General features: G+C 32.1%; 1 protein-coding gene across 1 annotated transcript; it reads right to left on the minus strand.

Annotated features, from left to right (window-relative positions):
- Positions 1-4,274: 4,274 nt before the first annotated feature.
- LOC118184810 (uncharacterized) lies at positions 4,275-20,073 on the minus strand. Its single transcript, XM_035354537.2, has 2 exons — positions 19,340-20,073; positions 4,275-10,495 (listed from the first exon to the last, which is right to left on the minus strand). Exons 1-2 carry the CDS (start codon positions 19,988-19,990, stop codon positions 9,491-9,493), a joined length of 1,656 nt encoding a protein of 551 aa, XP_035210428.2. The 5' UTR covers positions 19,991-20,073; the 3' UTR covers positions 4,275-9,490.
- Between the last annotated feature and the right edge of the window lie 2,532 nt (positions 20,074-22,605).

Raw genomic sequence — 22,605 nt, forward strand, 5'->3', positions numbered from 1 at the left:
ATTAACTAATGCGACGGAAATAACTTCATAAAAATCCCTGATGTAGTAAGATTTGAACTCCAATTATCTGAATCAGCTGGGATCGGACCCCATTCGGGTAAATGGATTTTTTCCGAAGAAAAGGTCTACGTGCACAATTAATTACTGTACGTACTAATAAGTTGAAAATGGGAGAAAAAATATATTTTTAAAGAAAAAGTTTTTAATTAATTAAAATGAAAGGCAGCACTTCTACGTACAAATGCTGAAAGCCATTGCTTGCCTGAACATCTCGATCAAGTAGGCTGTTTGACTGTCTTCATCCGTTTTCGAGCAGTCAAGTCGCACATCCGCTTGGCAATGAGAAGTTGCGTCTGGTCACACTCGGGCTGACGCTCCACCAAAGAATGTCAATACATATTCTTTGGCTCCACTTCAACGCAAGTTTAAAGGGCGGCAAACGCTTCACTAGCTGATGGTCCCGTGTCTGCTTCAGCTTCGACACTTTCTTTTCTCACACTTTCAGTATGTTCATCATCATTTAGAATTTGAAACCCAAAGTCTGACGAATCACACACCATCCATTCTGCTGTATCTTCAGCACTAACTTCTGAACATCCAGGAATTTTCAAAAGAATGTTTCTTAATTCTACAAGTGACACGTCATCCTTATCTTTTACTGTCTCTTCCCTCTCTCTTTTTCTTAAATTCTGAAAGCGATTCGGTTAGCCGGAGTTCGGATAATTGGAGTTGTACTGTATTTGTAAAAAGAATAGAAAGAGTTCCATAAAAACAAATATTATAGCTTTATGGTTTTCTTGAATCAACAAAGTTTGAAGATTACTGTTAAAATCCATGCCTCATACCCAAGTGCTCCTTTTTTCTACACATAAGAAAAGATGGTCAATTAGTTGTAAATTTTACAGGAAAAACCAAATCTTGAATTTATTTTGTGTGCAAGAAATGCTTTTATGTTTTAGAGGCAGCATACAAAGTTGGTCAAAATATGTAGATTTTAAATGATGATCAGACATAAGTCTAAAAATATACTTGCACAGCTGTAATTTTGGCATACCAAACTATTATATTAAAATAAAATTTCATGCATTGTAAAACAATACTTCTTTATTGTTCATCTGGAATACAATTGTATAACAGTAAAAATTTATAACATTATGCAAAGATATATTTTGATACAAAATCACATTTATACAGTAGAAAAAATATAAGGTACAGTTCTTATACACATATATAAATTCGTGAACCGCAAGATCGAAAATAAATGCTAAAATTACCCTTAAGGAATTATAGTTCTCTCAGTTGGAACTTTCAATGAAACAATGAAATCAAAACATCATTTATTAATTATAACAAATCAGTTTTTTAAAACTAAGATTCTCAAGCAAAAATTTTGATGCACTAAATTAGACTGATTCAACTCAGTATATACACAGAATTTAATTTTTTGAATTTAGATTTTCCTGACATAAGACAACTGAATATGCAAACATATATTTAAATAAATAACTAAATATGCCAGAGATATTGATTTTAATAACAATCTGCTGTGATTAAGATTGACAATTTAGTTCAATAGTGCTTAAATACATGCACGGGCATGTATTTAAGAAAACTATAAAATGTTTTAAGGATATAAATTTTAATATAATCCACAAGCATCTTGCAAAATAATATTTTGAGCCAGTGTTCCCAGAAAATTTTCGACTAAAGTAGCAAAAGTAGACTAAAAAAGTCGCAAATGACGTCAAAGATTACGTAATTTTTGAGACGTCATAGTTACGCAGGCTCACATGACCTCTGACGTTTTCACAAATTTACCATCTATTGGTTCTGTAAGTTACAGACTGTATTCAATTCTTAGTCTTTTTAATTACATATCTTAGATTTAACGAAAATTTTAAAACTATATTGCTCATTTTCAATTGTTTAAATATCCATTTCTTTTTTAATTAATTCTCATTTAATTTAGTTAATTTTTTAATTAATTTGCAGATATCCATTTTTAAGAGATTCCTCACGTTTAGACTGTTAGCTCTTTTGTATTAAATTTTTTTAGTTGGCAGTTAATTTTCTTAATCCACTCCCCCCCCCCCTCCGTTCAATTGTGAACATTTTAACTGAGGAATGCTTTTCAGTGAGTTTTCCATTCTGTGTGGTAGATCTGTTTTAGATTCTGATTACTTAAGAAAGCCTTGTCTTTCACTGTTAAATTTATTTTTGTTGTATTTAGAAAAATGCCGTTGCTTTGATTTTCAAGTCATTTCCATTGCTTAGTTCTTAGCAATATTATAATCAGGACTATGAATTTAACTTATTTCTCTGTTTGGGTACCCAATATATGGCGTGCTAGCTGCACGTTCTTTCGTTCGATTCATTGTCACTATAGAATTGGGGGGGGGGAACTTACTTAAAAACAAAATGTACGAGGGACGAGGGAGGGTGGTGAGAGGTCCCGAAGCATTTTTTTGCTTTCTTTTTACTTTTTCACTTTTCTTACCTCTTTCTCGTTATACCGTCATCAGGCTGTAAGAAAAAGCCCACATCTAAATAAGATTGCCAGATGTCAACTTCTATTTAAGCCTAAATAAACTATTTTTTAATATAAATTATATTTAATTGATAAATTAATTTTAAAATGAAAGCATTTTACGATACATTACAAAAAATCTTTGAAGTCGCAAAAAGTAGCATAAGAAATTGATGGATATCGCAAAAATTTCGCAAATACTAAAATTTTAGTAGCACTAGTCCATCAAAAGTCGCAAAATCGCGCGATCTGGGAACACTGTTTTGAGCTTACTTATGAAATCTTAATCCAAACATACTATAAGAAGATTGTTAAGTTTAAAAACTGGTGTTTTTTCCACAGATATTCTGCCAGCAACTTTAAAGCTCATTAAACGTAAAATTAACTGGAATCTCTAACTTATATAGGGAATAAAACACAAATTGAACGTAGAGGAAAAATTATTTGTTTTTAAAGAACTTAGTTCAGATATCTAAAAAAAATTGTTCTAGATTTTTATTCGAGAAATATCTATTCTTTTTATTTTATGCTTGCTACTTTATGTATTTTGCTTTTTGTAAACTTTAAACATTTGGTTGAAAATCAATATATCATCTCCCAAAACATAATTAACGAAGGTACACTGTTTTATACACTATCCAATAGATGAAACAATAACAACAGAAAATTAATACAGCTTTCATTTTCAGTACATAACATATCTAATATACATTTATATATCACATGCAATCCATTTATTTTTTCAATACTTTCAATTCAAACACCCGTTCCTAGTCAATTAATTTTTGGTCTGTATGTTTATCACAGATGGCATCAGACAAGTACCACTAGAATCTAACTTAAAAAAAAAAAAAAAAAAAAAAAAAAAAAAAAAAAAAAAAAAACATTAAATTGATAATTTTGAATTGTAAATTTTCATTTTCAATTAAACATTAAAAAAGTTAATATTCATGTTTGTTTATCTAAAACCTGTAAAAATATACCTAGAGTACAAATTACAAATCTGAAACAGTGAAATGTTAAAACTTTTAAAAGTAATACTACTAAGTAAAAAGTGTTCTGTAATGATAATAGAAAATTTGGTGCTGTTCTGTTATCAGGGCCAGATTCAGAAATATATGTATGGATGCATATATGTGTATGTGTATATATCTAAATGCATGCATGAATACATACATACATTTCTGAATACGGTCCTGATAACAGAACAGTACTGAAAATTTTCATTTCCTTTTATTTTAATTACAACCAAATTAGGCAGGTAAAATTAAGATATATAAAAAAATGAAATGAAATGAAAGGATAGATGTAAAATACAGATTATCACATTTCAATATATATTGCTTTGATTAACTGTATATTGCTTTTATTTTCACTATTTGTTTGAAATATCCAGTTACATATCTTGAGTACAATGCTTAAAAATGAAGCAATATTTTTCATCATTTCACAATAATTCTAGATTTTCATCATGTTACTGCTTTCAAAACCACATATTTCACTATCTTCAAAAAATTCAAGTAACACATATAGATGGATTAGTAATTTAAAAAAAGATCAGCATAAAATTAAATTGAATGCTTTAAAATCTCTGTAAGCCCAACTAACTGATCATCACTTTTATCAAAAACTGAAAAAATTTCAAAAAAAAAAAAAAAAAAAAAAAAAAAAAAAAAAAAAAAAATGTAATTTATTTACAAAACTTTTAGTTATCTAGTATAGATAGTTTGGTAACATGTATGTAACATTCAGAACAGAGGAAAAATATACAAGTATAAAAATACATCAATACAAGTATGAAATTATGTGACAGATTTCAACAACTGTATTTATATAAGATATTAATACGGAAATTCTTTTAACTGGCAATCTAACTTTAAATTCTCAATACTTGAGATAAAAGCATATATGAATGTATTCATTTAAAATTGCATAAAGGTAAATAATTAATTAACTACTAAAAAAGATAGGCAAAATTAAAAAAAGAAAAAAAGAAACAATATTATTTGTAATATTCTGCAGCTTTCAAAAATTCCTGTTTCCTGAAACTCCGGATTATGGATCTTTGCAAAGAAATAAAATATAGTAAATGGATAAATATTTGTAGAATCTTAATTTGTATTATAAGTTGATTCATTTACAAGTCTCATTCATTTATCCTGTATTTATTAATTTTGATTATTAACACATTTATTAGTCAATGTTTACTCATACTTTTACAACAGATATGCAAGTAGATAAACACGCAATCATTTTGTCAATACATGCTAACTAGTAAAGCTAAACAGAAAAGAAGAAATTTAACATTTGAAAAAAGGAATGCTAGTCAAATTACATTACTACAGGAAGATGCTTAATCTTTAGAAAACCAAAGCCTTCGCTAAGCTGCATGCTTAAACACCAAAATGCTCATTCCCATCTAATACCCGCACGTTTCCTCCCCTCCCCATTCATTAATGCACAAAGAGGTGTGAAGATTTCAAATTACATCCTTTCTACTTCCTAACAAAGAAACTTCCAGTAACCTTTTAGGGTAAGCTGTCTGCAATAAACAATGCATTTTGGAAAATTGCACCTGCTCCTGTACACATTAGGGGGGGAGGGATGAAAACAACATCATAATCTCCTGTGTTTCGAACAGTTGTGGTCATTTGAATGAAAGGCTGTCTCCAGCATTTTGGCCTTCAAAAGGCTAATGCTGTCTTCATTTCATGCAATCAAATTATTTATGTTTGATATGAAAATTTTGTGTCATTAATATCTATACAGTCCAAAGTCATTAATCCGGACTCGTCGGGACTTCGGCGATTCCGGATTATCGATTTTTCCGGATTATAGATCATCAGTTTAAATCGCGTAAGATGGCATGCAGAAATTCTAAAGTTAAAAATATGAAACCATAATTTATGAAATAAAGAATAATTATGATCTAAAGGGTATCAAAATTTACAAAAAAAAAAAAAAAAAAAAGCTTAATATTTATTTGTTTATTTTATTAAACATTTCTTTCAATGTAAGTTGTTTAAGTTGCTTCGTTTTATGTGATAATACTTTCTCTTTAATTCTATAAACAGACATAATTTCTTGTTCAGTTACAAAGTTCCGCTGTTCAAGTCCCGTTAATTGCTGTGCCGAGAATACCGACTAACTTGTCAATCGAAATTTTTTCGTTTTCACTAACCTCTCTGTCACATTCTTCATGTCTTTATCCATTTTTTGCAGCAATTCCACTTTTTGTTTGTTGGACATCGAAACATAATTTCGTTTTGTAGATCCTTTGGAAGTTCCAGCATCGGAAATTCTATTTGACATAATCGAAAGTTCAAGTTTACTTTTATAAAATTGCTCTTACAGTCTGCAAAAAATAATAAGCGGGATCCAATTTGAAGTTTAAGGAACAATGCAATCATTAACATTAACTGAAATATATAATTAGATAATTTTAGCTTACACCATCCGTTATACATTAAACGTGCAGGCGAAAACGTGTTCTGCACTTGCGCACACGCATATGCGCAGTAGTCAAGGTCTTAGGCGCACGCGTAAAACGCCTGTGCGCATGTGCCAACGCGGCGCATGCGCAGAAAGTTTTTAGCTTTGAGGTCCGGATTATAGATCATTCCGGATTATGGGTGTCCGAATTAACGACTTTTGACTGTATATGTAAAATTAAAATATGTAATTCAAACTAACTTTAATTCACAAGGAGTCGCTTACTTTCTATTTTAATTTGGCTAATTCCCCTTCTTTCCTAAAAAATGACTACTTATATCTAAACTAAAACATTTCTAAATTAATCCATGTCATTTGATGCTTACATAATGTTAATAATGCTGACACTTACTTAATTAGGTCACTGAATAAGATTTCATTTGAAACTGAAACTTCTTATTAACAGCAATTAGAAGATAAGGAAAAAAAATTATGACACTGTACAAATAAACAAATGGAGTGAAGAATGAAGGTACAGATTCTGCCTATTATGATATATAATTTATATTAAAAATGTGCTCCTTAAAAACAAAACAAAAAAACTTTTAATGGATCATAACTGCAAGTATCAGAATTTTCTCTCTAAATTATTATATATATATATATATGAAAATTATTCTTCATAAGTAACATCTAAATTATTATATATATATGTATATGCACACTGAAGAGTCATTACATTGTGACCATCCCTCACCTAGAACAATGAGCTTGCCACACATGTGGCTGATGCTGAAGTAAAGTGCCCATGCACAGATTTTCCACATGTAGAATGTTTAGCAACATAATGGGAAAAGAAGCTAATTAATTAGATTTTGATTAAAGTCAAATTGTTATGGCTTGGTGCCTGAGAACATTGATTTAAGAAACAGTGCGTTTGGTGGGCTGCTCACATGCAGCCATTGTGAGTACTTACTAAAAGTGGTGTATGGATGGTGAAACAAGTTGCCAGCCAGCAGTTTGTCGGCCATAGCGCATTGATCCAAAGAAGAGCAGAGATTGCTACCATTGTTCGCCATGACTGAAGGGCTACAATGGCTGAAATCACCAGCAACAACAGTGGTGACCCAGATGGCATGTCTGAACACACAGTGCATTGGACACTGCTGTGTATAGGCCTACATAGCCCCAGGTGCCCAGATCGCATCCCTGTACTGATAGCACGTCATCGCCAGCAGCGCCTGCAATAGACCAAGGAAGATGAACATTGACAGTAGAAGAATGGAAGAAAGTTGCTTGGTCCAATGAATCACATTTTCTGGTCAATCACATAGACGGACGAGTGCATATAAGCTGATTTCCAATGGAAATTCTAGCACCTGGGTGCCCAGTTGGCCAGATAAAAAGCAGTGGCTGTGGCATTATGGCATGGACCATGTTTTCATGGGAAACATTAAGACCCATCTTCACTAGAACAATCTTTAACATCTGTGCACTATGTGAACATCATTGCAGACCAGGTGCACCTCTTTATGGCACAGTCTTTCCAGTGGGTGATGGCATTTACCAGCAAGATAATGCACCTCATCATAAAGGCCAAATCGTCAGGGGGTGGTTTGAGGAACATTCTGGTGAATTCCAAGTCATTTCTTGGCCTCTGAATTCACTTGACATAAATCCAATCGAACATTTGTGGTTAGAATTGGAAAACTAAATTGTGCTGCCATGCTACCACCTCATAATGTGCAGGAATTGCAGGACCATTTGGTGAGTGCCTGGTACCAGATACTTCAAACTACTTATCAGCACCTTCTTGAGTCAATGCTTTGTCAGGTGTTGGCAAATTTGAGGGCAAAGGGTGGTCCTACTTCATATAAATTGGGTGGTGATAATGTAATTGCACTTCAGTATATGTATGTATGTACATGTGTGTTATGCATGTATATATACAGTCAAAAGTCGTTAATCTGGACTCATCGGGACTTCGGCGATTCCGGATTATCAATTTTTCTGGATTACAGATCATCAGTTTAAATCTGGTAAGATGACATGCAGATATTATAAAATTAAAAATATGAAACTGTAATTTATAAAATAAAGAACAATTATGATCCAAAGGGTATCAAAATTTATAAAATAAAGAACAATTATGATCCAAAGGGTATCAAAATTTACCAAAAAAAAAAAAAAAGAAAAAGAAAGAAAGAAAAAAAGTTTAATATTTATTTGTTTACTTTATTAAACAGTTCTTTCAATGTAAGTAGTTTAAGTTGCTTCGTTTTATGTGATAATGCTTTCTCTTTAATTTTATAAACAAACATAATTTCTTGTTCAGTTACAAAGTTCCACTTTTCAAGTCCTATAATTCTGTATCGAGAATACCGACACATCGAGATGAAATACTACATTTAGTAAGGAATTATAAGCCCGAATAAAATAAAAACATCACCAATTCAGAGGGAGTCAAAAAGTTTCAGTTTGAGTTAAAATGTTTGTGAGAGTTTGGTGATTGGTCAAGAATCTGCATTATGCGTTACATAGGAACTGATGAATCTGAATGACGCAGTTTAGACTTATAGTGCTATTTTTAAGCTAGAAAGAGGAAATCACCAAATTAAATAAATAAAAAAAAGAGGTTACAGACAAGTAAAATTAGCAGTTTGCTTTAATATTTTCTATCTTACGTATTTATTATTTTGCATTATTGCCACCACTTATTGCTCCGATCAGCGTGCAAATGGATTAGGTTTTGAACTGCTTTTACTTTATTTTTTATTAATTTTTCATTATATATAATATACATGATATGCAGTAAACAGATGATTAAAAAAAAAAAGTTGCAGCAGCAAAACTTACTGAACTAATAGAACAGATCTTAGAGTACCAAATAATGGTATTTTATTTACTAGATGCAAATATAATTGTGACAACTGTTTGCTATTATGCAAATATCTATAAGTAATCACTAACTTTACTAAAATTTTAACAATTTTATAACTTTGTATGAAAGATGAAAGAACAGATGTCAAATTTTGTAAAACATTCAGCAAGGGATTTAATAAATCAATGTGCCAAACATTGCAAATGATTCTGCTCATTTTGCAATACAAGACTTAAAATAAATAAATAAAAAAATTAAAAAAAATAATAGAAAAAAACAGTGCAAAACTGACATAAATATATAGTAGTTAAATAGTAAGTAAACATAACAGTGTTTAGTGATGCATAGATATTTTGCAACTTTTAAAATTTCAAAATGCGACCACATTTTTGCAAAACGGTTGCACTTGCTGTTCAAAATCTTAGCATTTAATATTTTTTTCTTTTAGATTATGTACAGAAGTATACCAGCTAATTAAAAATGCTATTTTCTTTCAAATGCACAAAATTAGCTTTATTTTTCCAGTCTAATATGAAGTTCAAAGATAAAAAAAAAGATCTGCCTTTTAAAAATAGAGCAATTAGTAATTAACAATATAAAGCAATAATTAACTAACAGTAAATTTCAAATGGGGCGAAAAATATGAATTTTCAGTTATACAATACGACTCTTCTATCTGATATGTCATTAATGACATTTCTGTATGGCCTCTCTTCAAATCTTTCAGTACTATTGACTCTTCTGACTGTCTCATTTAAACTTTGAGTTACGATTACTCTTCTATCTAAACTATCATTAAAGCTTCTGTATCTCAATAAATGGGGAGAGGATGTTGTATGATGTACTTGTGGATGGCATTTATAAGAAAACGAGCGAAAGTTAGTTATCCTATTTGAAAAATTAGCTAACCATCGCCGTAATTTTGAGGTATTTTTCTTCTTAGATGATAATTCATCCTGCTGAGAAGATGAATTTCTTGACAAACTTCGTGTTGAAGAATTTTTAAACATTTTTCTACATAATGAATGTTTTAAATTAGATTGCACTGTCCTGGAGTTACTTCTACTAGAAAATGACTTAAGTGTTTTAGATGCAAATGAAGTTTTAGTTCTCTTTTTCTTATTGCAAGATCCATTTTGTTCATTTTTCTTTTTTGACAGATGCTGTGACAGGTAACCATTAGTTTCATAACTCCTTATTGAAGGTGTGTTATTAGCAAAGAATGAGGGGTTCTTATAATTATTGTTTTGTTCCTCAGAAAATAAGCATGCTTCATAATTCATTGGCAAGCTGATGAATGGATATTCATTAGACAGAGAACTGGACTCTGAAGAAAACACATCAGTAAAGGATGAGAAGTTATGAGATTTACCACATTGCATATTAGAAATTAATGTTGATCTTGAGGTTGGAGGCAGAGGATGTCTCATTGGCTTTTGCCACATGTGAATAGTTACTTTAATATCAAAGCAAGAAGTATATCCAAACCTTTTTTTCTTAAAATCTTCAATACAATAATGCTTACGCTTGAAGGGGCCAAACACGGCAACAAAACTGCAGGAAAGAGCTGCCTGGTTTATTAATTCATGAAATTTCCCCACATCATTATCGACATATAAAACTATTGCACCAGGCTTCATTGATCTGAAAATCTCCTGGAAGACAGAAAAGATGTTTATCAAAGATAACTTCAGTATAGAAAATACTCAGTTACAATATATATAAAATACAGCAACAAAATATTCTACTTTGAAAGAATTTTATGAATAACACTTATCACAAGTTTTTGATTATTGTGCTGACAATAAACCTGTGCACATGATTTGGGAGGGGGTGAATTAAGCTGCACATATGCCATGCTCATTTGTTCATCTTAATTTGATTTTTAAAAACTTACTTCCTTCCATTGTTTTTTAAACTATCTAATTCTAAACTTTGCATGTTAAATGCATTAGCTTGAATCTGTTATTCCTTCAACTTCCTCAAATAACTCTTTGTAATTATCATTGAAAATAAAGTTTGTCTCTGATACTTTTATATCGCTACAAGTATACACTGTGAAATTTCAGCATGTGCAAACAAAAATGAAATAAAAGAATTGGATTCATTAAAGAATTGAACTTTTTAATCAAAAATTTATATTGTTTTATCAAAAAATACAGCATTTCTTAATTAAGAATTTACACACACCCATATATATATATATATATATATATATATATATATATTCTTTAATAATTTCCGTTTTTTTTTTACTTTGTGTCCTTTATTAACATTTACTCTGTTTATGTAACAATTTCCCGGAGATAAAAATAGGGTAGCCTTTATATTTTTGGAACTAAATTTATATTTAATTTACATTCTGACCTTTTCACTTTACTATGAATATATATATACATATAAAGATCCATGAAAAGATAACTTTGTCTGACTTACACTGATTACATACATAACATTATTAATAAATCCATTATTACTCTAATACAGAATTTAATTTAATAATTTTGGATTGTATATATTTAACATTACTACAAATTACTGGTAAAAATAGTATAATTGAGTCTACAGTTGAATACAGTTATTAAAATTAAGGAACATAGAAATAATATTGCCCAGACAAAGAGATTTTGAGATTCTGTACAACAGTATATTTCACTATCACCTTGCCATTTAACTATGCATTATTTGTACTGTCCATGGAGTGGGTACAGCCCCCAAAGCAATTTTATGTGGCCCACTAATACATTTTAATTATGTATTTGTTGCAAATACAGCACTTATATACACTGGATTTTAAAAGATAAGTAACAACAGAAAAACTATTGATAACTCAAAAAGTATGCAAGTAAATTTGACAAAACGTAATGTTTATTAATACTACTTGTAACTTAAAAACACAAGAAAATGTTATCTACATTTTGCAATATCAATATAAACATAATATCTCCTAAATTAAAACACACAAATAAAATACAAAAATTTTCAACAGTAAATACGATCACCCCAAATAGGAATACTTCATATCATTTACGATGTGAGTAAGTTGCATGGGTAGCAATGTCATGAATCACATACAGCAGTTCTAAGTCCATCTAGGATTTAGGAGCCAGTTACACACCGCTTGAGGGCATCCTACACATATTCAGTGGGATTGAGGTCAAAAGAGCATGATTGCCATTCCATTTAGGTTCTAGTTTCTTCACCAAGAAATTAGTGCATGCAGCAGGCAATATAAGAACACCATTACCTATTTGCAAAATGTAGCATATGAAAGTCAATTACAACAGCATTTGAACAACATTGCAACATCCAGTATGCTCTATACTTCTGAGCATTCTCAGTTCCATGTGGTAGCATATACAAGCCTGTGCACCCACCTAAAGATACTCCTCCCCATGCAAGAACACGGTCTCCTGCATAGGTATCTCTTTCAAGCATATTTAATCGAAGATATTGAATGTCTACTTGTCTCCATATACAAACACATTGAGAATCACTCTGTAATGCAAAGCAAGACTCATCAGTGAACAGAACATACCTTCACCAATTTTCAGTCTAGTTTACATCATTATGTGCCCAATTCAAACTAGTGGTGTGAGGTAAGTGAAACACACAATGCCAGTTGCCTAGCATACAAATCTCTTTCATGCTAGCTTCTGCATACTATTGTAGCTGGCTGAACCAGTATTTAGAAATTGATTCTACTACTAGCTCACCACAAAATAGTCGACATTTATAAGCTTGCAACATCAGACTGTCTATAATACAATTCTGATAGTAAAAGTCACCTCAAACTCACTTGATTAGAGTAGATTTAAGGGTATCCCTTGGATTATCGCTAAGTTGTTGTTTGATTTATGGTAACCTGAGTAGTTGGATGGGTAAAAGTATATTTCAGGGTACCCCTTGGCGATTTTTGGCGGTACGTGGACACCAAGTCTGTGCAATTCATTGACTTATTATTTTGGCTTGCACAAAAATTGCCGTTATACACAAAGCCAAAATAACAAGACAAAGAATTGCTCAAACTTGCATTGTGCACTCCCTTCACTTTGTCCATGTATACATATATTTCACTTAAAAAGTCAAAGGAGCACCCAATTCTACAACAGAGGCAAACAAAGAATACATAATCTCAGTAAACTACATTTTAAACCAAACAATAAAATAGCATAAAAAAGGGAAAACATGTTATACATTTAAGCACTACAAAAAGCAAATATCCACTTACCCTATTTAGAAGTTCCTTCGTCTTTAGTCTGTGGCACACAAAGTTCCTTAACAGCATCTAAAAACTTCCTAAAATTATCTGAACTCGAATCCGTATATCGGCCTCCCCACATCTGAACCTTTCTTCCTACATACTTATTCAAATCCATCTAAAAAGTTTTACGTTCGACTAGACGCATATTCTTCCTACATACAGGACACTTATCATGGCTACCAAGTAAACCTTCATTTACACACCAGTCAATTAACACTCTTTTTCCCTTTCATTCCAAATTGTACAGAAACTTCAAATTAATCTTACTACATTCAGCCATTCTACCGTCTAAACAATAAAATCAACACACACCACAAAAGTGCTTACAAAACATCCCATGATTAAAAATTTCCCAGAATCATGCCCCCGATTACATGACAATAGGGTTTCCATAACATTAAACTATTCAGGCTACCATAAATGAAACAACAACTTGGCGATAAATGAAACGACAACTTCACCATAATACAAGGGTACCTTTAAGTCTACTCTTACCATTGAATGTTATGGAGATCCTATTATGACATGTAATTGGTTGCGTGATTGTGGTCAATTTGAATGATGGGAAAACATTTGGAAAGTGTGCGTCAGATTTTGGATAAGAAGTACGTTGTTATTTTGTGGTTTACACGGTAAAATGGCTGAATGTGGTAAGATTAATTTGAAGTTTCTGCACTATTTGGAACGAAAGGAAAAAAAGCATAATTTGACTGGTGTATAAATGAAGTTTTACTTAGTAGCCATTATTAAGTGTCCTATTTGTAGGAAGCAAATGTGTATGGTTGAACGTCGGACGATACCGGCACTACAGAGGATACTTTCGTGAATTTATGCGGTGACGCCAATGTACAGATTCTAGTTCAGATAATTTTAGGAAGTTTTTGGATGCTATTAAGGAATTTTGTTTGACTGAAGACTTGTAAATTTGTAAATAAGGTAAGTGGATATTTTTTTGTGTAGTGCTAAGATGAATTTCCTTTTTTATGTTATTTCATTGTTTGATTTAAATGTAGTTTATTGAGATTATATATTTTTTGTTAGCAGCTCCTTTGACTTTTTAAGTGAATACAGATCAATGTGTACGTGGACAAAGTCAAGTGAGTGCGCAATGCCTAGCTTGTGCAAGTCTCTGATTTTTTTTTTTTTTTTTAAGTGGAAATAAGTCGATGTGTACATGGATACAGAGTTTGTGCAATTCTTTGATTTGTTACTTTGGATTATTGTCACAGCGACAATGCCAAAATAACAGGTCAGAGAATTGCACAAACTTGGTGTCCATGTAACATTAATTATCGCCAGGGGGCACCCATAAATATATTTCTACCTTACACTTTAGCTATCTTGAAATTTTTTAATACTGTCATTCACTGAATACTGATTCCCTCCTAAACAGGTATTTTTAAGCTGTATCTCATATCCATAAAGTGATCGCTGTACACTCTTTTGCATCAATGGACCTTGCTTTTATTTGTAATTTATCCAAATTTCAAGAATATTAAATTACATTTAGCTGAATTAGCATGATTTTTCAATTTGTTACTTAGCTTTTCAAAATCAGTGAAGATTTAAAGATCTGAATATAATATGTATATCTGATTATAATGAAAGATTTCTGCAAAAAAAAAAAAAAAAAACACTCTTAATAAAGCTAGGGGGAAAAACACGAAAGCAGTACCCTTAGTGCAGGTAGTAATAACCACCCAAATCCATGATTTTCAAAGCCTTCGGCCCCAAAACTTGGTAACCACAAGTCCAAAAACAGATCAATCTCATTTTGGATGTCCTGTGCAGAATGGAAAATTTAACCAGCAAGATGTAGCTGCAGGTGTAAAAAAAGGTAGAAGTCTGAAGGAGCGATGTACGGGCTATATAGTGAGTGTAGAAAAAGATCTCACTCTAGTCTGTAGAGACCAGCCGGTGAATGCGGACACACGCGGTGTTTCATTATTTTGATGGAACATTACCTCTTTGCTTCAGAACTCAGTTCGACGTTTTTCCTTGATAGCAGCATGAAAATGGACTAGCATCTTGCTGTACTCCTTAGCATAGTGAGTTTTACCTGAATAATACCACAGCAATTCCACCAGATACACCATTATCTTTTTGTTAGTCAAATTACGCTTTGTGATGCTGCCAATGGGCTCACCGGGCGCAGACCAACCCCTTTCCGGCCTTTGTAGTTGAAGTAAATCCACTTTTCATCAGAAAAAAAAAAAAAAAAAAAAAAAACTCTACGGTCCAGAAATTTGTCTTTGCGTTGATATTCGAGCAGATTAGTGCAGGGCCAAGCACGTCTGTCCTTATATGCTTGAAACAAATCATGCGGTACCCAGACATCAAGTTTATACAATGTACAGCACGACTAATGGACATGCCACTAACATCTAACTCATCAGCAAGCTCTCGAGTGGTTGCATACTGATCTCTATCCACAAGTTCTCGGAGGCGGGTTTCATCAACCTCAATAGGCTGGCCAGAGTGCTCTGCAACTTGAATGTCACAGTCCTTGTTTTTGAACTTTCGACAGCAAACCTTCGATAGCTGTTAAGGAATTTTGTGTGCCACAGACTGAAGATGAAGAAATTTCTAAATAAGGTAAGTGGATATTTGCTTTGTATAGTGCTTAGATGCATAACAGGTTTTTTTCTTTTTTATTTTATCTTATTGTTTGGTTTAAAATGTAGTTTATTGCGATTACGTACTTTTTGTTTGCCTCCACTTTAGAATTGGGTGCTCCTTTGACTTTTTAAGTGAAACTATATTGATGTGTACAGGGACAAAGTCAAGGGAGTGTGCAATGCCTAGTTTGTGCAATTCTGTGATGTTCTTTTAAGTGAAAATAGGTCAATGTGTACATGGATACCGAGTTTGTGCAATTCTTTGAATTATTATTTTGTCTTTGTGTAGCGCCGATTTTTGGCGCTAAAATCGCCGCTACACAAAGCCAAAATAACAAGTCAAAGAATTGCACAAACTCAGTATCCGTGTGCCGACAAAAATCGCCAAGGGGAACCCTTAAATATACTTTTACCACCTTTCAGTCAAGTGAGAAGCTAATCACATTATAACATATGTCATATTGTTTTATTATCAAACTTTCAATTAATTAATTTTTTAACAACGAATAGATAGAAATATTTTCAAATAACATATCAAACAGCATTTTCCAAATAGTATATAAATTTAATTTAATACATTATATGGAATGTATATAAAAGAAAAAACAATAAAAGGAAGAATGACATTCTGACAGATGATGAGAAAAGAGGAACAGCATTAACAGCGATGAGAACCGATATGCTATATCAACTGAAAATCACACAAAACACATATTCCAAAACTTTCATCTTCCAGTTGAGTGAGTAAAAGCTAATCACATCATAATATATGATATATCAGTCAGCCAGCAAGAGATAAGTCAGATAATTGAAAATAAATGATATACCAACAAACAAAATAAAATGTTTAAATGATACTTTTTAAACATATGTTTAAACCTTTATTCCCCTTTTTTTAGACAGCGGTAAGGAAACAAAAATAACAAAATTATTTTTGCTCCTGAAGCAGACTGACTATGCCAAACTTCCCTCAAAACTGATAAATCCTTTTAAAAGTCTATACTAAATTAAGGCTGCATTTTCCCCCCTGATTTTAAATATAATGAAATGTCTGGACACATTACCAACTGCCTAAATTGTTCATTCTGTTATCTTGGTCAAGTAAAATTAAACTTATTACCAATTTATTTTAGAGATTTTAGTTTTTAATTTAATAATAGGCATCAAGTTGTTAATTTTATTAGTTTACATAAATAATTAAAAAATCATAGTTTTATTTTAATTGAATGTAAATAGTGGTTCATTTCTGATTTTACAGGAGAGAGGTAGCCCTCAGGTATTTTGCCATTATTAAATAAACCGAACCATTTAAGATTAATATACAAAATTAATTTCTTTAACTTTAGTGCAATGAGATATCAGCATTAGAGTCGATACCAATAAGAGTAAATATTGTTACATCAATTTAGCAGAAATCAAAGTCAGTTTTATACTTCGATAAATTTATCCAGCTATAACTAATTATAAATACATTCATATACTAGAGAGAGAGAACCCAGTAAATGTAAACATCGCCAACTTTGGCGATAATAGTTCAAACCTGGTAACCCAGAGTATTTATCCTATTCTCTTGTTCGAAGTTTGCAACTATTCCTCTTGCGTTTAAATTTTGTTGAAATATCACCGTCGTTGTTTGCATTTGCAAATTTATTTTATTCTTCTCTTATTTATTATTTTTCTGAATTTTTTAACAACGAATAGATAGAAATATTTTCATAGATAGGTGCCGGTTCTCGGTTCGGGATGAAAGGAAGAAAATACGGCGGGAGGGGTGAATGCTAATTTGTAACACGGCTGTTCATGTTGTGTTCTTAATTATTAACAGCTCTAAGAACCATTAGCAGAACCATGAGGTTTCCAACCTCTAAAATAATTTGTTTTCTTAGGCCGCAAAAATGTGCATGTGCATTTTAAATAATTAAGTAATGCTTTTATTTTTATTATTGTCATGTAAAATTATGAGAATAAATCAATTTTTACGGCGTAAAATTTTAACAAGATAATATATTGTTAATGCTTTTCTAACAATAACCTTTCAGAGGATGGCAGGTGTGACATAAATAGATGATTAAATTGAAACAAAAAATATTACTGATTATATAAGATGACAGAATAGTTTGATGCATCACCATAGTCATCAAAACTAGCAAACCACTGCTGGTGTAAGGAATATATTGTTTTCTGAGTTCACTGTAATTTAAGACAAATTTTTTTCATATATCACGTTTAACCAGTTAATTTCAGTATATTAAACTAATTTATATTTTTTAAATGAATTTTTATTTCCATAATAAATGCTTCTGTGCTAACTTGAATTTAATACAAATTTATTTTCATATATCACGTTTAACCGGTTAGTTTTACATCTACATGCGTATTATCTGTGAATTTTTACTACCATGTGCTTAACCTTTTAAAGACGGGATGGCCATTATAGTGGCCATAGAGTCCTCTCTTTGAAAAGACGGGGTTGTCCACTTTAGTGGCCATGTCTTTTTCCCCCATTTTCCAGACTGAAAAGTGGGGTGAAATGTCAAATTTGACGTCCCTGGGGTTTTAGCCACTTATCTCTTTCAATAGTCTTCCTTTTGCGACATAGATGCACTCCTCTGAGAATACATTAAACTACACATAAGAATCTTTGTTGCAAATAGGAGGTGATTTTTTAAAGGGGGGAAAGCATTCGGTTCAAGATTCCTCGTCCTTTGGTAGCTTTTACTGCTACCAAAGCCCCGACCTCAAAATGTTAATATATTGTTTTGCCTGCTAACTTGCACTAAAAATCACGTTTACAAAATATTACGTTTACGGCTCGGTTCATCGCTTGGCGAGTAAAAATGCGACGGCACAAACGGGTTCTTTCCCGAAGCGCCAACGGGTTCTCTGCGGATGAAAACCCATATTTGACAGTAAATATGTATTACCCAGAAGAAGGAAAGATGGCCTGTGGTCTTAGTTCAATTTATATTATGTTAAATTATAGCAATATACTGAAGAGCTAGTAGCTTAAGGGTAGAGAGGATTTCATGGAGAACATTATGTGGAAAACTGTTTCATATTCATGTCATAAATTTTAATTGACTCAGATATGTGTTGTAAATTACATATACACAGAACTTCTCTGATGTGCAAATATTTCAAGTTATTAGAGAATGAATAAATTTTAAACTAGCATGACAAACTAGCTTTCCAATAAGTGCATTGAAGGAATGTATTTAATAAATAAAAATGCTTATAAGGAACCACATTCTTAGATCAGTAATGTAGCATTTCCATTTATGAAGGAAATACAACATATATATCACAGCAAGCAAACATATCAGCTGTATTAAATTAGCAATTTTAAGTAAAAAAAAATCCATCAGACATCTCACAGTCATTGTCCCACAAAATAACATTGCAAACTAAAAACTATGTAATCTATACATGCATTGATAATGAAAGAAAATTTATGAACATTTTCTTCTCCAAGCAAATAACTCATAATGTTACTGAAAATTATGAAATTTTTAAAAATCTGCAGATTTTCAAGCAATTAATGCTAATTTTTTAATTTCATGTATAACAAATAAGCACATAATACATAATTTTAAATATTATATAAATATTCATGATACCTTAATCATGTCAGATGTAGTCTCACAAGCAGTTGCTGATACAAATTTTACCATAGTGATTAAGTCTGCTGCAGCAATTGATTCATAAACTTGTTCATTCATTTCACCCGTCAAATTCGAGCTGATATAGTCCCAATCAAAATACTGAGGATTAAAACTCTGGCCTAATGTTCCATAAGTCGGTAACTCCAATTCATGTATTATGGACCGAAATGTAAAATTCCAATTTATCATAATATCTATAATTGAAACAGAAACTCGCAAAAAACCGAAAATTTCATGCATTGCAGCTAGCGCACCCAATACATCACAACCTGGTCCGCCACCTAAGCTGCATATTCTTAAGCAAGCTGATCTTAGTACCATATTTTTGAAAGGCATATAATTATTATTTAATGCCCTCTTAATTACATCATATACGATAGCTGTATGCAAAGGAGCATATTTATGTATATAGGCGCAACGATAGGCAACTTTATTAAAATCAGCTAGAGGAGCTGATTCTGATGTTAACCATGCAGAATTGCGGGTATAAACTTTTTTCATGTTTTCAATACCGATTATTATGTCTTGCGTATTTACTCCGGATTTCATAATGTCTTCATGAAGAACACGAGTATATAGATAATCGATAAAACCATTGTCGAACATTATAAATAACGCAATGCACTATTGATAAAATAATTAACAACACAGATTATTCGCCCCTTTGTTGAAACACCAAAAAAATTGAATTTCGCTCTATCCGAAACCATGCGTATTCCAATTGATGCCAAACCGTAGTTAAATAATACTGAATACTAATACTACTTATAAAATAATCTTTCATTTAAAGTTATTAAATATATCGTATATATTTATAATTTGCGAAATCTGCTTCAAAATTAAATAATTGGGAAGAAAAGTTATTAATTTTTGGTGAAAATAAATAAATTACAGAGGATTCATAATTTGCACTTTTTGCACCTACCACTTATAATTCCACCTATAATTTAAGCAGATTTCTCAAGTTTTCAACAGAACTTCGGTGTCAGTTGTTTCAGATACCCACAATTTATAACAAAACCGGGAAGAGGAAAGACCTTTTCTGTTCCTAAATGCACCCAAATTAGCTTCACATAGTGAAATGACTCAAAAACGTCTAACACTAGTAATTTTCTGTGGAACACTTTTGAACCAAATATGGACTACAAAAGTGGTCCCTTAGACAGAATCTTATGTTCGCATAGAATATTACACCTGAGCTTACAGATCAATGCTCGGATTCAGGGGCAGTTTTGTCCCCCCTGCCACACATTCTTCGTGACTGTTATACTTATATCGGCACTGGGTTCGTGGACAAAGAATGTGACTCCTTTTTGTTTTCCGTGTCCATGTTTTCCCATTCCTACACTGCAGGGGGTCTGGGGGTTTCCTCACCTCATCCACCAGCCCACATGGGATTTTTTTATTTCTTTTTCTCTGTAACCCACTATGTATACGTATTCTTGTCACTGGCATATTCACAAAGCCTACAGACCATTACTGTTACGGTCTGCTCTCATTGGATGAAACAGTTACTTGGCGGTCATACTTGGAAAGGTGAGTTATCGCCTTGCAGGCTTAGTAATTAACGTCAAACATGTTTTGTGGGCTTTCAGTAAACCGAGGAGAAACAGCGTTTATTTCCTTCGAAAATTTTTTTATTTTATGAATGCAAGCTAAGGGGCTTGTGTGGAATATATTTTAAGTAGCCTACTTGATCTTATCAGTAGTTTATTTGTATTTGGTTAAAGAATGAATTTAAACTGTCAAAAGTACGATAATTATTTTGCAAGAAAAAGTGTTTACCGTTTACGTCGGATACCTATTAAATTATGAGTAAGTATAACTAAAATTATGTTTTATTACATTATGCGTTATTTCTATTGTAACGCTTTTCGGGATCTTGGATCGTAATTTTGCCACTGGTACCTACTACAAAAATAAAAAAAAATAGCAATAAACAAAAATAGAGAAAATAAAGGTGTTAAATTTTTAACACCGCATCCGAAGGCAAAAAGACCAATAAACGACAAAGTCATTCAACGAAATGAGGATAAAAAAGAAACAAGTCCGCGCAGGTTAGAGTTTGTAAAAGTCTCGAGCGGGAATACAAACTACAATCTAGGAAGTCTATAAATTTTTTCCGTGTGCCGTACCACTGAGTTACGGTTTCTACGTTGAATTTCGCACGCTTTTCGGTACACTATACTCATATACAAATAGTAAAGGCGATGAAGCAAATGTCGCCAAGTACAAGATTCTGTAACCCTACGTTTCCTGTTTTAACCAATCGGAAGAAACGGTCTGTAGAATCTACCATTCTCCTACTCCAGTACTACTGAAAAATGGCCACCTCTGCATTCTTATCAATCTGTTCACTATTTAATCACATCATGCCCGCTGACATGGATATTTCGTCTCGAAAATTTAATCTTTACTTCACTATGATTAGTGCCAAATGCCAATGAGCCTATTAATCTGTAAAATCTTTCCTTTCCGCTTTTTGCTTTAGTGTCGTATTTATGTGTTATAAAATAAAATAAAATAAAAATAATATCAAAAATATATAAAATTAAAAAATACAAAAAAGGTTTAAAATCATAAAACTTCCAAAAAAATCAAAACTTGATTTTTCCTATCCCTAAAGCTCCCTCTAGTGTGCATCATGATAACCAATTAGGCAATTTTACTATTTCTGCTCACTACTTAGATATTTTTCTGATGTGGAGGTACATGGTTTTGAACCATAGGCACTCCGTAATGTGTAATTCTTAGCATTGGCATCACTGTTATAAGTAATTATTTAGAATTTCGAACCAAACATGTCGCTGATTAGTTTATACCTGCACTGTGTTATGAGTAATTAATTACTGTATCATCCATAATTTTGGCACTTGCAACAGTCGTATTATGCACTTTTATTTATTTTTCTGTTTTCCCCTCTGTATTCAGTATTTTGCACTTTTTAATCAAGCAGTTGCACTGCACATTTAAATTATGTATTCATATCACTGTAATTAGTAACATCTTAGTTTCACTTCCAAAAATTTTGTTAATTACGTAACGTTATTCTAGAACCTTCGCAGCTTCAAGCTCCTTAATCTGACTCTTAAAATCAGCAACTGACCAATCTCAATATCAAAATTAAATCACAAACAAGCTCTCCCCTTGGCTGGGGTAGCTGCAGTTAGTAGATTTTCCCGCTGATCAAGCAAAAATCCGCTCGATTGAATCAAAGAATT

Source organism: Stegodyphus dumicola, chromosome 12 (genome assembly GCF_044657685.1).
Source record: "Stegodyphus dumicola isolate Sdum_Otavi_A_Nest chromosome 12, ASM4465768v1".
NCBI classification, from domain to species: Eukaryota; Metazoa; Arthropoda; class Arachnida; order Araneae; family Eresidae; genus Stegodyphus; species Stegodyphus dumicola.

Bases quoted from the DNA above. Each gene is read 5' to 3' on its own strand.
- LOC118184810 (XM_035354537.2), bottom strand. From the start codon at position 19,990: ATGTTCGACAATGGTTTTATCGATTATCTATATACTCGTGTTCTTCAT. The intron at 10,496-19,339 runs GTATCATGAATA...TCTGTCTTCCAG, and splicing joins CTACATCTGACATGATTAAG to GAGATTTTCAGATCAATGAA.